The sequence below is a fragment of the Coregonus clupeaformis genome, chromosome 18, assembly GCF_020615455.1.
Source record: "Coregonus clupeaformis isolate EN_2021a chromosome 18, ASM2061545v1, whole genome shotgun sequence".
Taxonomy (NCBI): Eukaryota; Metazoa; Chordata; class Actinopteri; order Salmoniformes; family Salmonidae; genus Coregonus; species Coregonus clupeaformis.
This window is the reverse complement of record NC_059209.1, coordinates 52,929,969-52,943,861: the sequence shown is the minus strand read 5'-3', so window position 1 is coordinate 52,943,861 and position 13,893 is coordinate 52,929,969. Positions and strand designations below refer to the sequence as shown.

Genomic DNA, 13,893 nt, shown 5'->3' with positions numbered 1-13,893 from the left:
CCCAAGGCACTGTATTTCAAGCTGAGGCTATAAGTGCTCAGCTTTACACAAACACACAGACACAATGAAATCACAGGCTGTTCATGTTTTATTTTTTGTTTAGGACTAAATCTAACTGTGTACAGAGAATTAGGGCTGTATTCAATCTGTATCACTGAAGTGTTACAGACTGCGCGATAGAAATGTAAAGGTAATTTCCCATTGAGCTGAAATATGCAGCGTTTACTGTGAATGCAGTCTCCGTTAACGTGGGAACACTGCTTTTTAATTTAAATCACGCTGTAACACTGAACTTCCGCGATATGGATTGAATAGAGCCCTTAGTGTGAGCAGAGTGTGTTTGGAGACACATGCACGCACACATACACACACAAAATGTTCTGCACAGACCAAAACTCACTAACGCAAGTGCTCCTGTGCAAATATATGAAACAAACACTCACACTCCTGTGTACACACCTAGTGGTCATCTTAACAGTGGAGAACAGAAAGGGACATCAACAGATCAGGTATGGCAGCATACAGCCTAATCAGATGGTTTTGATCCCTAACGGTTTAACATGAGCTTGACCTGATTGTGTAGAGCTGAGCTGTAGAACACCATGTCACGTCTACCTGGCTCATTCACAGGAACCAGGACAAACAACAACTTGTCTGAAATGACATGTGGACACTATCTGCTAATAGCAAACATTTACAGTAACTGATTAGTCAACACATGTTTTACACCAGGCGTTCCAGTCAATTCAGCATCATACAGTCAATTCAAGTGAAATTCTATTTCACAAATCTATTTTTGAAATATATGACAGCTTTTAATTGTTTAATTGAATTTCCGATTCACTCCATGACATTACTGAATGGATAATGGATTGATCCCAACCCTATTGTTCACATCCTACCCTTCCAGATGGGTTTAACCCCTTCACAACAATGGCTGAGGTGAAGAAATTAAAGTCACAGTGGGTACTTTATTATGGTATAAATATGCATGAACAAACTCATCAAACTGCTGGCTCATAGGGTTATGTGATTATTCTATTCAGCAATTGAAGGAGAAAGACTCAATCTTAAATATTACAATTTTCCAGTTGTTTTTCTTCAACAAATATCAAATATCATTATATTAAACCGAAGTGTACACATATAATATTAGTATCAAAAGGGTTATATACTGTAGGGTTGTAAGTATGACAACAGAATAATGTGGATTTCTGGATAATGTTTTTTTGCTCTCTGTCAGTCATGTCTTGATCTGGGTTTGTTCAGTCAGTAACATCAACAACGAGTGTTAAGTAACCTATACTACACACTAAGTTCCCGGTCCATTTTGAACCCTATCCCCTTGTTTTCACAGTCCTGAAAGGGTCTCTGAAAGTGACCCTTCATCAGAGAGCACACCAAGCAAGTTGCTAGGGGCAAGGGGTTGGTTTAGGATCAGAGGTTTGTGGTAGTTCTAGAGGTTACTCTTGTGAAGAACTTTAGCATGTCCATTCTTTGTTTCTGAGATCTACCTTTGGCAAATGTTTGAAATCAAACTGTTGATCTTCCCTCCATGATTGCCTCTCCGCCTCCTTCCCGTCATTAGTAGTGCCTCTGGTCCCACAGTCCTCTCTGCTAGTCAGACAGGCTTATTTGGAAAACACAACACCACAAGAAAAGTGTGTACAAATGTTGTGTCTCTAAAGGAGTGCTGACATAATCCATCCTATCTACTCCTAATTAAAATGTTTCACATGACCATGTGACCTAAAGACAGGCAAATCAAATCAAAACATTTGGATTAATTGCATAGAAAACCTCTTCTACAAAAGGGCACAATAACAAGCAAGCAAGACACTTCCAGCTGATATGTGAGCCTGAGAAATGGAACTTCTCTTCATGGGAATAACAGAACAATATGGAGGTCTGGGTCCATCATGGGAAAACAGAGATGCGTCGCACGCGTAAAAATCACAAATGTAAGCAAACATGTAAACAGGGTTCAAATGACATTGGTGCTGAGGGATGCTGGGCAGGCACTCCCATAACAGAATCAGGGCACCACTATGACCATGTGAAGCCACATAAATGACTGTATAAGCATTGGTCCAGCCCATTGTTTTAGGCACCCCGAAGAGTCAGTTTGTGATTCCAACCCTGCATGTAACAAAAAACTCCATGTAACAAGGCAACAATAGCTTAACCATATCAACTATGTATAACTGGTTAAAAAAAAGAAAAAATAAGGAAATAAAAAACACTAAAAGCAACACAAAAAACCCATGTAGAAAGCTGAAGGTCTTTCGCTGTGTTTCAGTGTGTTAGGCCTCGAAGCGTTTGGGGCAGACCATGGGCGCGACCAGGGTCCACATGTAGAGGATGAGACAGACCCAGCAGGACGCCATCTTGATCCAGAACACTGACCAGTTGCCATCCAGCAGCTTATCTATCTTATGGTTTTCATAGCTACAAGAAAACAAACATATCACACTCTTAGTGTTATGCTGAATTGAAATGAATTAAATAACTACAGAGACACAAGCTAGTTAAAGTTTCCCTAGTAACTCTGCTACTTACTGGAACCTAGTTAAATTTTCCCCAGTATCTCTCCTACTAACTGAACCTAGTTAAAATTTCCCCAGGAACTCTCCTACTAACTGGAACCTAGTTAAAGTTTCCCCAGTAACTAACTCTGCTACTATCTGAAACCTAATTAAAGTTTCCCCAGGAACTCTGCTACTTACTGGAACCAGTTGGTGACGGTCATCATGACATACAGTGAACCCAGGAAGAAGACAAAGTGGAAGTAGGCGTAGCTGTAGATGGTTTTCTCTCTCTCATCATACAGAACGTTTTGGCCTCCTGCAGTCTTCTCCTCATCATAGTCATCTGGACAACACAACCACAACATCACAGCAACGTTATTACAACCTTATATCATAGTCACAACACAACCACAACATCATCGCAGCAACATTATATACATAACACAACATGTATGATGGACAGAACATGTTCTACCCAATAACACTCTCACCATATTATATTCCTGTTTTCTTTTCATTTTCCTGGTCTCTACTCTCTCTATATGTCTCTCCCTCCCCTTTGCCGGACAGGAAACTCCCTAAAAATGTGTAGGTTTCCTGAGAAGGGCTCACGTTTTTTTAATCCATTGTATTGTTCTAAACTGTACACCTGCTATTTTAAAATATGTTTTCTCTGTGTAATAAATTCATAAATGAAATGATGTGCTGTTCTTTCCCTGGCTGCAGTGCTGCTTTCTCCCACCAGAGGGCAGCTCCAGCCTTCTCTCAGTTCTACTGCTACCATCTGACTGGTCTATCTCCACACAACCATAGTCATAGTCACCTCCTGGTAACAGTGACATCATCTCTGTTTCCTGACCAATGGTGTTCCAACATATTTACTGTTACTATGTGTATGCGAGAACGTACAAGAACACTGCCTCTTTCTGCTGGTGTTGCAGTAGTACAGCAGTATACTCTGGGAGATGATAGAAAGAGAACAGTGGGAGATAGGGAAAGAGGGAGGGAGAGAGGGAGAGAGGGAGGGAGAGAGAGAGGGAAAGAGGGAGGGAGAGAGGGAGGGAGAGAGAGAGGGAAAGAGGGAGGGAGAGAGGGAGAGAGGGAGGGAGAGAGAGAGGGAAAGAGGGAGGGAGATAGGGAGAGAGGGAGGGAGGGAAAGAGGGAAGGAGAGAGGGAGAGAATATTTGGGTATTTACCTGTGTCATCTCCAAAGCAGAAACAGCAGCGAGCTCTCTGCAGGAGAGAGGTGAGTTACTACAACAGGAATATACCAACCAATCAACTATACATCACCCTTTCACTAAACATACACGTGCACACACACTAAGCTGATGTGTGTGTTTGTGTGTGTGTGTGTGCGAGTGTGTGTGTAGGTCTTCTTACCTCAGTCTCAGGCATGCTGTTCCTACAAACGCGCAGTGCTGCAGAGCTTCGTCTGGTGGTGGACGTCAAACTACACACACAAACACACACACGCAAGTAAGCATTTCGTTGGACGGTGTATACCATGTGTATCCCGTATATATGACTAATAAAACTTTAAACTTGAAACACACACACAGGGATGTCAGAATACATTTTTCCAGTAATTTGTGGTTGAGAATAGCTCAAGTCTTTTACAGAGACGACCACAGGAGATATGTCTGAGCTTAATGTGAAACACATGTGGACACACGCACTACAGCTCCAGCCAATCACACACACCCTCTCAACAGCTCCAGCCAATCAAAAACACTCTCACATCTGCTCAAGCCAATAACACATTACTTCACTGCAGCTACATATCTCTACACTGGGAGCATCTTAAGAGTCTAAAGAACACAGCCCCCGCTCCTCTCTGCACTGATCTATAAACCGAGGATAGGTGAAAGCAACACGTGTGTGTGTGTGTGTGTGTGTGTTGTTGGGAATTTGAGGTAGTTTAATTTGAAAATGCTGAATTCAAAGGATAAGGCGAACCGTGACGGTATTTTGAAGGTTTATTACAGACAGTGTGCACACAGGGGTAGACAGAAACGTTCTCCAAAGACTCAAGGTCTAAGCCTCATTATATCCCTCAACCTGGGATCAGGCGTCACAGAGGTTGAGCATCCTTATCTGTTCGTTCTCTCAGTGCCAGGCCCAGGCCATAACATAACTGTGTGTGTCTCTCAGTGCCAGGCCCAGGCCATAACATAAATGTCTGTGTCTTACCAGGAGTAGAGCACACAGCCGAACATGATGACAGTTCCCACTATTGATACAATCCTCTTGTCGCTCTCTGATCCAGAGTTGAAGGGGAACACACACACTGTCGTATTCACCCCATTAACCTCCAACACTACACAGAAACAGAGAGAGAGAGAGAGAGAGAGAGAGAGAGAGAGAGAGAGAGAGAGAGAGAGAGAGAGAGAGAGAGAGCGAGGAGAGAGAGAGAGAGAACAGGAATAAGAGGAGGATAATATTTACGTCTGTTTGTACTGGAGAGCTGCAATGGCACATCGGCCAGAATACAGTTTTCATGGAGGCATTTTAAGTGCAATTTAACAAAAAGCTCTGACGAAGGCCTTGAGGCCGATACGTAAGCTTAATAAAGAACAGTGATACTAGCAAGAGCAGTGTGCGGGTTTCTCTTTTCTTTCATGTTATTCAATTGTTACCATGCACCTGCAAGAAAGATAGCTCAGATGTGCGAGTGCCTTTAGAATTTTAAGTGCAATTTAACAAAATGCAAACACATAAAACCTGTTAATAGGTCAACCAGATAGGCAATGAAACACTGGATCTCTATGGGCTGAGCCTCCAGTCTACTTACTCTCTTTGGGCTTGCTGGAGAAGGCTGAGAAGGTGAGGTACATGACGTACACACTGATCACTCCTGGCTGGAGCAGGCCTGACTTAGGCTGGACTGGAAGAAGAACAGATGGAGTGTTAAAGTGTGTGTGTATGTTTGTGTGTGTGTGTGTGTTCCAGTGTGTGTTCCAGTGTGTGTATAGCCTATACTAACTTCTCTGTATGAAGGGCGATATAGCCAGCAGGGTGACTATGAGACAGAGGCTGCCGTTGACCCCCAGGAACACCTTGTTGAGCAGACAAGCCTGAGAGTGTGTGTAGAACAGAGCCATGAACACCACAGCTCCTACTGCCACACTGAACAGCACCAAGGTGACCATGGCCAGCGCTCCATACCACAGACGGTTGTTGTTCACACCTGAACTCCTATTGAGGGGGGAAGGATAGGAGGAAGAGAGAGATGGGGGAAAGATGGGAGGAAGAGAGAGATGGAGGGAAAGATAGGAGGAAGAGAGAGATGGAGGGAAAGATAGGAGGAAGAGAGAGATGGAGGGAAAGATAGGAGGAAGAGAGAGATGGAGGGAAGAATGGGAGGAAGAAAGAGGGGGATATAGTTATATTTTATTCCTGAGGATACAAGGAGTGTCACGACTTCCGCCGAGGCTGCCTCCCCTCCTTGCTCGGGCAGGTTTCGGTGTTCGTCGTCACCGGCTTACTAGCCACTACCGCTCCATATATCATCATTCCATTTGTCTTGTCTTGTTAATTACACACACCTGGTTCTTATCCCCTCATTAGTCCGTGTATAAGTGTTCCCTCTGCCCCCCTTGTCCTTGTGGGTGATTGTTATTTGTGAGAGTAGTGTAGCTCGGTGGAGCTACTCGCACTTTGTATTGCCAGGGTAGATAGGTCCCCTGTGCCTGTATATTATTGGAGTATCTTGTACTGTGTATTGCCAAGGTAGATAGTTTCCCCTGTGCCTGTTTTCGTGTGTCGCTATCCAGCGCTATTTGTGTACGACGTAATAAACTCTGATTTCGGTGATTACCCTCCTGCGCCTGACTCCTTCTATCACACTCATCACAGAATCACCCACCCGCTATGGAGTCAGCGGGAGAAGAGCGCATGCCTGGAGTCATGGCACGGGTCCAGGAGCATTCCACGATGCTGGCCAGCTTGGGGGAAGCGAGACCAGCTGGCCAACCGGATCCAGCCACCTACACCCCAGCACCCGGAGGGATCCAGATATCCCAACCACGGGCGTTTGACGGGACGGCGGCGCTCTGCCAAGGATTCCTCCTCCAACTGGAGCTTTACTTCTCCAGCATCAGGCCGGCGCCATCGGAGCGGGAGAAGGTGTCCGTCCTCGTTTCCTGCCTCTCGGGGAAAGCCCTGGAGTGGGCCAACGCGGTTTGGAACAAAGGAGGAGCCACGTTGGAGGACTACGGGGAGTTCGCTCGCCTCTTTCGGGCGGGTGATCGAAGGGTCGAGAGGCGGGTGAGCGGCTGGTCCACCTGAGGCAGGGGACGAGGACCGCGCAGGACTTCGCGTTGGAGTTTCGGACTCTGGCAGCGGGGTCCGGGTGGAACGAGCGGGCCCTGATCGACCATTTCCGGTGCCATCTGCGGGAGGACATCCGACGGGAGCTAGCCTGCCATGTTGTCTTTCATGAAACTGGTGGACATGGCCATCCGGTTGGACAACCTGCTGGCAGCCAGAGGTAGGGATAGGCGGTTGTAGGGGTCTGCCCGTTTCCACCCCGGACGACTCGGATCCCGAGCTGATAGAGCTGGGTGGAGCCGCCGTCCGAGAAAGCGGAGGACGACAGTGACAGTGCCACTCTGGTGGCACGAAGGGACAGTACACCACACGTCGTAGTCAACGCTCTTTTGGGCCTGGAGGCGGCAGGCAGTGCACTCTCGCATCACCCCAGGTATCGAACACCCACATGTTCAAAGCGCTCTGCTGCGCACTGTACCCTACATATCCATTTTCCCGATCACATGGTAGTTCCCCAGTGTAAGGCACTAGTCGATTCAGGCGCAGCTGGGAACTTTATGGACAGAGAATTCTGACGCCGTCAAGGCATTTCATTGGTTCCCCTATCCATTCCACTCCCCATCAGAGCACTTGATAGTCGACCATTAAGGTCCGGGTTTGAAAAGGAAGTCACTGTACCAGTCACCATGATCACCCAGGAGACTCATTGTGAGCAGGTTACTTTTTCGATTATTGAGTCTCCTGATTTCCCTGTGGTATTAGTTATCCCTTGGCTAGCACTCCACAACCCCACCTTCTCATGGCCGCAGAGTGTTCTCACGGGGTGGTCGCGAGAGTGTCAGGGTAGGTGTCTAGGTGTTTCCGTTGGTGCAACCATGGTGGAAAGTCCAGACAGTACCTCCAACGTGCGCATTACCCCTGAATACCATGATCTGGCACACGCTTTTTCTAAGACACATGGCAACAAAATTACCAACTCATCGGGCAGGGGATTGCGCGATAAACCTTCGGGTAGATGCTGTACCTCCCAGGAGTCATGTGTACCCCATGTCGCAGGCTGAAACGGAGGCTATGGAAACATACGTCACCGAGTCCTTGGGCCAGGGGTATATATGTCCCTCCACTTCACCCGCCTCCTCGAGTTTCTTCTTTGTGAAGAAGAAAGACGGCGGTCTGCGCCCGTGCATTGATTATCGATCACTGAACAAGGAGACTATAAGATTTAGTTATCCTCTCCCCCTCATTCCTTCAGTGATTGAGTCAATGCATGGGGCGCGCTTCTTCACCAAATCAGATCTCAGGAGTGCATACAACCTGGTGCGTGTTCGGGAGGGGGATGAGTGGAAGACAGCATTCAGCACAACCACGGGGCATTATGAATACCTGTTGATGCCCTACGGTTTGATGAATGCTCCATCCGTCTTTCAGTCCTTTGTGAACGAGGTGATTCGGGCCATGCTTGGTCGCGGTGTTGTGGTCTACGTCGATGACATCCTGGTGTATTCCGCTACGTGCGCCGAGCATGTGTCCCTGGTTCGCAAAGTGCTGGCCCGACTGTTGGAAAATGACCTTTATGCCATGGCAGAGAAGTGTATATTTTTCCAGCAGTCCGTCTCCTTCCTCGGATACACACAGGGGAAACTATCTACCCTGGCAGGTGTGGAGATGGAGGGAGATTTCATTTCAGCCGTGCGTAATTGGCCGACTCCAACCTCGGTTAAGGAGGTGCAGCGCTTCCTTGGCTTTGCCAACTACTATCTGAGGTTTATCCGGGGCTTTGGCAAGGTCGCAGCTCCCATTACCTCCCTGTTGAAGGGTGGGCGTTCCCGGCTCCGCTGGTCTGCTGAGGCTGACCTGGCCTTCAGGAGACTGCGGGGTCTGTTCACCTCAGCCCCGGTACTGGCCCACCCCGATCTATCACTACCGTTCGTAGTGGAGGTGTATGCGTCCGAGGTAGGGATAGGCGCTGTCCTATCCCAACGCTCGGGCACGCCACCCAAGCTCCGCCCCTGTGCCTTCTTCTCTAAGAAGCTCAGCCCGGCGGAGCAGAACTACGATGTTGGTGATCGGGAGCTGTTGGCTGTTGTCCGAGCTTTGACTGTGTGGAGGCATTGGCTCGAAGGGGCGAAACACCCTTTCCTCGTCTGGACGGACCACCGTAACCTGGAGTACATCCGGGCAGCGAGGAGGCTGAATCCTCGCCAGGCCAGGTGGGCCCTATTCTTCACCCGGTTTGATTTTACACTGTCATACATTCCGGGTACGAAGAACGTGAAGGCAGAAGCACTGTCCCGGCTGTATAACACAGAGGAGAGGCCCAGAGACAACACCCCCATACTCCCGGCCTCCTGCATTGTGGTAGTATGGGCGATGGACACGGATATAGAGCAGGCATTACGCACAGATCCATCTCCACCTCAGTGTCCAGCTGGGCTGCGGTACGTGCCTGCTCTTTTCCGTGATCGTCTGATCCCCTGTGCCTGTATATTATTGGAGTATCCCGTACCGTGTATTGCCAGGGTAGATAGTTTCCCCTGTGTGTCACTATCCAGTGCTATTTGTGTACGACGGAATAAACTCTGATTTCGGTGATTACCCTCCTGCGCCTGACTCCTTTTATCACACTCATCACAAGGAGACAGGTTTAGGGTTGTTGGCAGATCTTCCACATCCAGAGTACTTTTACTCAGGCAAGTCAACCAGAGCTCCCCAACCCCATCGACACACAGACACAAACACAAACATACAAATACACAGATGCACTAGTGCTGAGCGATTAACCTAAATTTAGGTTATTTGACCGACGTCCGTTCAATTATTTGAATTCCATTTTCTTCAGGTTCTTTTCTGTGAGCTCAATGCGCACATTTCACAGTTTCTCTAGAGATAAATCAGAGCCAGCCTGAACTGTGCGATGTAGTAGGGACTTGTAGTTTCCAACAGGCCAATATTCTACATAGTTCAGCGCATAAAACGTGGTAATTAACTACAATGACCATAATCCATTGCGCATCTACTTTCCCAGTCTGTGTTTCTTTTATGCCTGCTACGGAAGAGGCAGAAGAATGCGCGATCATGAGGGGATATAGAGAGCAGCCATTGCTTCGCGAGTTACACTATATATACAAAAGTATGTGGATTCGGCTATTTCAGCCACACCCGTTGCTGACAGGCGTACAAAATCGAGCACACAGCCATGCAATCTCCATAGACAAACATTGGCAGTAGAATGGCCTTACTGAAGAGCTCAGTGACTTTCAACGTGGCACCGTCATTGGATGCCACCTTTCCAACAAGTCAGTTTGTCAAATTTCTGCCCTGCTAGAGCTGCATCGGTCAACTGTAAGTGCTGTTATTGTGAAGTGGAAACGTCTAGGAGAACAACGGCTCAGCCGTGAAGTGGTAGGACACACCGCCGAGTGCTGAAGCGCGTAAAAATCGTCTGTCCTTGGTTGCAACACTCACTACCGAGTTCCAAACTGCATCTGGAAGCAATGTCAGCACCAGAACTGTTCGTTGGGAGCTTCATGAAATGGATTTCCATGGCCGAGCAGCCGCACACAAGCCTAAGATCACCATGTGCAATGCCAAGCGTCGGCTGGAATGGTGTAAAGCTCACCGCCATTGGACTCTGGAGCAGTGAAAACGTGGTCTCTGGAGTGATGAATCACGCTTCACCATCTGGCAGTCCGACGGACTAATCTGGGTTTGGCGGATACAAGGAGAACGCTACCTGCCCGAATGCAAAGTGCCAACTGTAAAGTTTGCTGAAGGAGGAATAATGGTATGTGACTGTTTTTCATGGTTTGGGCTAGGACCCTTAGTTCCAGTGAAGGGAAATCTTAATGCTAAAGCATACAATGACATTCTAGACGATTCTGTGCTTCCAACTTTGTGGCAACAGTTTGGGGAAGGTCCTTTCCTGTTTCAACATGACAATGCCCCTGTGCACAAAGCGAGGTCCATACAGAAATGGATTGTCGAGATCGGTGTGTAAGAACTTGACTGGCCTGCACAGAGCCCTGACCTCAACCCCATCGAAGACCTTTGGGATTAATTGGAACGCCGACTGCAAGCCAAGCCTAATCGCCCAACATCAGTGCCCGACGTCACTAATGCTCTTGTGACTGAATGGAAGCAAGTCCCCGCAGCAATGTTCCAACATCTAGTGGAAAGCCTTCCGAGAAGAGTGGAGGCTGTTATAGCAGCAAAGGGGGGACCAACTCCATATTAATGCCCATGATTTTGGAATGAGATGTTCGACGAGCAGGTGTCCACATACGTTTGGTCATGTAGAGTATCTCTATCCGAAAATACATGATCTAAGTGATTGATAGTTGGTATTCAGCAGTCATAAAGGTATGCCTTATTTAATTTGAAGATCTACAAAATAGTGATTTTGTCAGACAGCATATAGAGATGAGATGATCGCTTGGAATGAAATAATAAAATCATCAAATAAAACAAATGTGAATAAATGGTGGTTAATAAGTGATAAGCAATGACGAGCAGTCACTAACATCATGGGACTTTTATTCATTGTTTTATTCTGTGTTGTTACAGCATTCAACCGAAATAATTGAAACCGAAATCAAAAACCGTAACAATTTTTTTATAATTTAACCGAAACCAAACTGACCTAAAAAAGCACTAACTATCACTAAGATACACAGACACAAACACACATATACAAATACACATACACACCCAGACACACAGCTCCAGGGTAATTGCAGTGACCTCTTGCCTTATATACCCAGTCAGTGAAAATGGACAAACAGACTCTAAAATGATCCCCTGCTGCTCTAATTTCTATTGTGAGCGTGTGTGTCAGAGAGGGAGAGGAAACTGTGGGTATACACTCCGTTGTCATGTGCATCCTGTCTGCAACATAGACACTGACAAACCCTTACCTTGTACTTTATACAACAAGACACAATAGCTCTCTCCCTCTGTTTCTCTCTATCTCCCTCTGTTTCTCTCTATCTCCCTCTGTTTCTCTCTATCTCCCTCTGTTTCTCTCTATCTCTCTCTGTTTCTCTCTATCTCCCTCTGTTTCTCTTTCTCTATCTCCCTGTTTCTCTCTCTTTATCTCCCTCGGTTTCTCTCTCTATCTCCCTGTTTCTCTCTCTCTCTCCCTCTGTTTCTCTCTCTTCCTCTGTTTTTCTCTCTCTCTCTCTTGCCCTCTGTTTCTCTCTCTCTCTCTCTCTCTCTCTCTCTCTCACCTGTATAAATAACATTACACAGGGGTCCATCCTGGCATCCTCTCCTCCTCTCTCTCTCTCTCTCTCTCTCTCTCTCTCTCCTTCATACTCTTCCTCTCTCCCTACTCCAAAATAAGCAATCCTACATAAGGTTCATTCCTCCCTCTCTCTAGTCCTCCCTACTTCAACACCACACAGGGATCCATCCTCTTTTCCTCCCGCTGTCCTCCGTTTCTCCCTCCTTAGGTGCCTACCACTTTCCTCTCTCCCTTCTCAACAACCCTTCACATTATTCCCTTCCATATAACATAAATACTGAAGTACTTTAGGCTTGGAGGATGTGTGTCTATCCTATGTAATTATGTAATTATGTATTTATGTGTGACTGTTTTGGCTGAAGACATAAAGAAAGTAAGCAGGACAAAGAGGCTTTATTAGAAGTATTGGTGTTGTTGTTGTGTTTCTCACCAGTTAGTGTTCCATCTGTGAGCAAATTCCACCAGCAGCATGAGCTGGATCAGCAGGAAGATGAACCCTCCTACAGCTCCAACATACCTCCACACTGAGGGGAGGAGAGAGAGAGAGAGAGATGGAGAGGAGGGGAGAGAGAGAGCGAGATGGCGAGAAGGGGAGAGAGAGGAGGGGAGAGCGGAAAAGACGAGAAAGAGACAGAGGGAGGGGAAGAGAGGGGAGAGAGAGACAGAGGGAGGGAGGAAGAAAGGGAGAGATCATACATTTCAAATATTGCAAAGCTAACCATCAAAGGTCTAATCTCTTATATGTTCTGCGGGGTGTGTACACTTGGCTTCTGCATAACCCCTTGTTTGTCGTCATCCCATAGACAACCACAGGGACTAGATTATCACTGTACACACACACATGATAACTAAAGCCTGCAGCTGCACCAGTCCTCTCCTCTGAAGGGAGCAGATAACAGACTCCCTCCCCTCTCTTTCTCTCTCTTTATTTCCCCTCTCTTCTCTCAAAGCTGATTTAGGAAAGGCATTAAAAAGACAGTCAAGCTGACCTCTACAGGTGAGAGAGATTTGAGGGAGAGGGGCTTATATGAGACACCACAGTGTGATAGAGCAGTCTCTCTGTATGGAGAGAATAAAGACTAGGGACAGGACAGGGACATAAGGGTCCATACCTTCCAGAAAGGTGTCCTGCTGTGGCAGGAAGAATCCTCCAACACAGCAGGCCAACAACGCAATGAACTTCAGGAACCAAAACCTGTCAGAGAGAGAGAGAGAGACAAACATCAATACACACACACAGATTAATGAACAGATTCACACACACACACACACCGATACTGTAGACAGTGTACGTACCCGTTGTGTATGGCGGCGCGGCAGCCGGTGGCAGAGTTGACTCGTAGGGTGAAGATACAGAAGAAGAAGAAGAAGCAGGCCATGCCGAAGCAGACCTTGTACACAGCAGAGTAACCTACCAAGGTAGAGCAGTTCTCACCAGCCTTCAGCTTCTCACACAGGTCACTGTAGAATGGGATCTAAAACACAGAGACAGAGAGATACAGCGAGAGAAAGAGAGAGAGAGAGAGAGAGAGAGAGAGAGAGAGAGAGAGAGAGAGAGAGAGAGAGAGAGAGAGAGAGACAGAGACAGAGACAGAGACAGAGACAGAGACAGAGAGACAGAGAGAGACAAGGAGCAATGTTAACACTGTAGGTACTGTAATATCACTGATATGGCGGAATGGATCTGTACAGAAAAATAAATTGGTACAAGTGGCAAACAATAATGCAGGCACTAGGAATGGGGGTGTGAGCAGATGAGATGTAGTCATTGTTTGTGTGCGTCTGTAAGTTGTTGTTCGTATGTAAAAAACATTATTAAAATTAAAAAAGGAATGGATCTGTACAAATCAC

The 13,893-nt window shown here is 46.8% G+C and overlaps 1 protein-coding gene across 1 annotated transcript in view; it reads right to left on the bottom strand.

The window, feature by feature from the left end:
• Positions 1 to 70: 70 nt before the first annotated feature.
• The window catches only part of LOC121573620 (serine incorporator 5-like), a 39,885-nt gene continuing 26,062 nt past the window's right edge, over positions 71 to 13,893 (bottom strand). The window contains exons 3-12 of the mRNA XM_041885737.2: positions 13,339 to 13,517; positions 13,155 to 13,237; positions 12,473 to 12,566; positions 5,515 to 5,726; positions 5,323 to 5,415; positions 4,722 to 4,848; positions 3,912 to 3,981; positions 3,725 to 3,761; positions 2,727 to 2,871; positions 71 to 2,448 (exon numbers count right to left, since the gene is read on the bottom strand). Of these exons, the coding sequence (XP_041741671.1) occupies positions 2,304 to 2,448; positions 2,727 to 2,871; positions 3,725 to 3,761; positions 3,912 to 3,981; positions 4,722 to 4,848; positions 5,323 to 5,415; positions 5,515 to 5,726; positions 12,473 to 12,566; positions 13,155 to 13,237; positions 13,339 to 13,517 (1,185 nt within the window). The 3' untranslated portion in view covers positions 71 to 2,303. The remainder of the gene's footprint in view (positions 2,449 to 2,726; positions 2,872 to 3,724; positions 3,762 to 3,911; positions 3,982 to 4,721; positions 4,849 to 5,322; positions 5,416 to 5,514; positions 5,727 to 12,472; positions 12,567 to 13,154; positions 13,238 to 13,338; positions 13,518 to 13,893) is intronic.